This window comes from Etheostoma cragini, chromosome 8 (assembly GCF_013103735.1).
Source record: "Etheostoma cragini isolate CJK2018 chromosome 8, CSU_Ecrag_1.0, whole genome shotgun sequence".
NCBI lineage: Eukaryota > Metazoa > Chordata > Actinopteri > Perciformes > Percidae > Etheostoma > Etheostoma cragini.
Genome location: NC_048414.1, coordinates 152,840 through 154,897, shown reverse-complemented (window position 1 = coordinate 154,897; position 2,058 = coordinate 152,840). Strand labels below are relative to the sequence as shown.

Here is a 2,058-nt window from a genome sequence, read left to right as displayed (position 1 = left end):
GGTGCTGGATCACCAGAACAGAGTGGACTCTCTGGTATTTCCGACAACTCCTTCACCGTGAAAAACCTCCACAGAAATTGAATAGAAGGAAGCGCAGCTCGGTGACTCTTTCCTGTTGCAGAGACGCACTTCCCTTCCTCAGTCCTGCAGTCCTTCAGTCCTCAGCCCTGCAGTCCTCAGTCCTCAGTTCTGCAGTCCTTCAGTCCTCAGTCCTGCAGTCCTTCAGTCCTGCAGTCCTTCAGTCCTCAGTCCTTCGGATATTCTCCAGTTCCACTTCTGTTTGCGTGTGGTTGGTCTGCAGCTGAAGACGCCTCGGAGCAACATGGACGCCCCGGTTCTGCTGCTACTCGCAATCCAGATCACAGCCAGCTCCGTCTGTAAGTACAGCAGAGGTACCACTGGTGGTCTGGACCAGAACTGGACCAGGACCAGGTCAGGAAACAAGTAGGACCAAAGTCAGGGGCGGGAAACCAATCTGAATCAGAACAACTCTTAATCCCAATCTGAATATAAGAGACAAACATTCATAAAACTCTGGTCTTCATGGGCTCATATGATCTGCTTTTTATTGTTTCATCTGTTTTCAATGTCCTGCTTTACTGTAAAGTGTCTCTGAGTACCACATAAAAGGTATTATTAGTAATATTGAATATCAAAATCAGTCGGGATCAGGACAATATGTAGAGAAGAAGTGCCACATAGGGGACTGTTTCTCTAAAATATTAATAAATCATCTTTAAACGACGGATCCTCCAGGTTAAACGGATCTTTGTCGAAGAATAAAACCCAGAAACGAATCTTTTAATATTTGTTCTGAACGTGAATATTAACCTGGTGCATATTAAGATTTTCTTCTTCTTCTTACGGTTTACAGCGTTATTTCAGCAGATCTTTTATATCTCATATAAAATATTCATATTTATCGAAGAAGGAATAGTAAAGAAAGTCAAATATTCTTAGGATACAAAAAGTTGAATATTTGAAAAAAGGGGAAAAGCAAGAATGTTTTGAAAACAAGTCAAAATAATTTTATGAAAGAGTCAATTATTTTAAAGATTGTTTTAAATATTTTTGTGAAAAAGAGTAATCATTTAGAATATATTATGTTAATATTTGTGTACGTTAGTGTTTCTGTGGAGTTGCTGGGGGGGGGGGCAGTTCTTAACATTTGTATGGAATATGTTTATGTTTCCCTGACCTTTCTTTCTAATGGAGTATATTTTGTCTAAATGAAAGAAGAATGTGATTTGATGATGATCAGGCAGGAAATCCCAAAACAACAAACATGACTGGAGATGATGAAGGTTGAAAACCTTTCACGTCCGATCCCCTTCTTATTTTTGTACTTTTACATTTTAATTCTTTGCTTATGTTTACAACATTCAATTCAATTCAATTTTATTTATAGTATCAATTCATAACAAGAGTTATCTCAAGACACTTTACAGATAGACCACACTCCATAATTTACAAGGACCCAACAGTTCTAGTAGTCTCCTCCAGAGCAAGCAACAGGGCCACAGTGGAGAGGAAAAACTTCCTTTTAGGCAGAAACCTCGGTCAGACCCAGGCTCATGGTAGGCGGTGTCTGACGGGCCGGTTGGGTTTAGAATTTTGTAGTAGTTCATGGCAGGACGCTGTGCGGCATTACAAGGCACAGCAGGACGTAGCAGGACGTAGCAGGACGTAGCAGGACGTAGCAGGACGTAGCAGGGTGTAGCAGGACGTAGCAGGATGTAGCAGGATGTAGCAGGACGTAGCAGGACGTAGCAGGACGTAGCAGGACGTAGCAGGACGTAGCAGGACGTAGCAGGGCGTAGTTGGGCACTGCAGTGTAGCAGTTGAACATGGCATCACAGAACATGGAGCAGGACCAAGGCGACAGCTGCTACCCTGATTTTGGAGCCTCTCTGATCCAAGGGAACATTCTGGGGAAAAAGAACATAAGGACTCTCCAGAGGTTAGTAACTAGGTTAGTAACTAGGTTAGTAGCTAGGTTAGTAACTAGGTTAGTAACTAGGTTAGTAACAAGCATTTCTGGGACATGGATGCACATAA

General features: G+C 42.2%; 1 protein-coding gene across 1 annotated transcript in view; it reads left to right on the top strand.

Annotated features, from left to right (window-relative positions):
- The window catches only part of LOC117948947 (receptor-type tyrosine-protein phosphatase beta-like), a 43,792-nt gene that overhangs the window by 23,618 nt on the left and 18,116 nt on the right, over positions 1–2,058 (top strand). Inside the window, exon 19 of the mRNA XM_034878918.1 lies at positions 302–432. Coding sequence (XP_034734809.1) covers positions 302–432 — 131 coding nt within the window. The remainder of the gene's footprint in view (positions 1–301; positions 433–2,058) is intronic.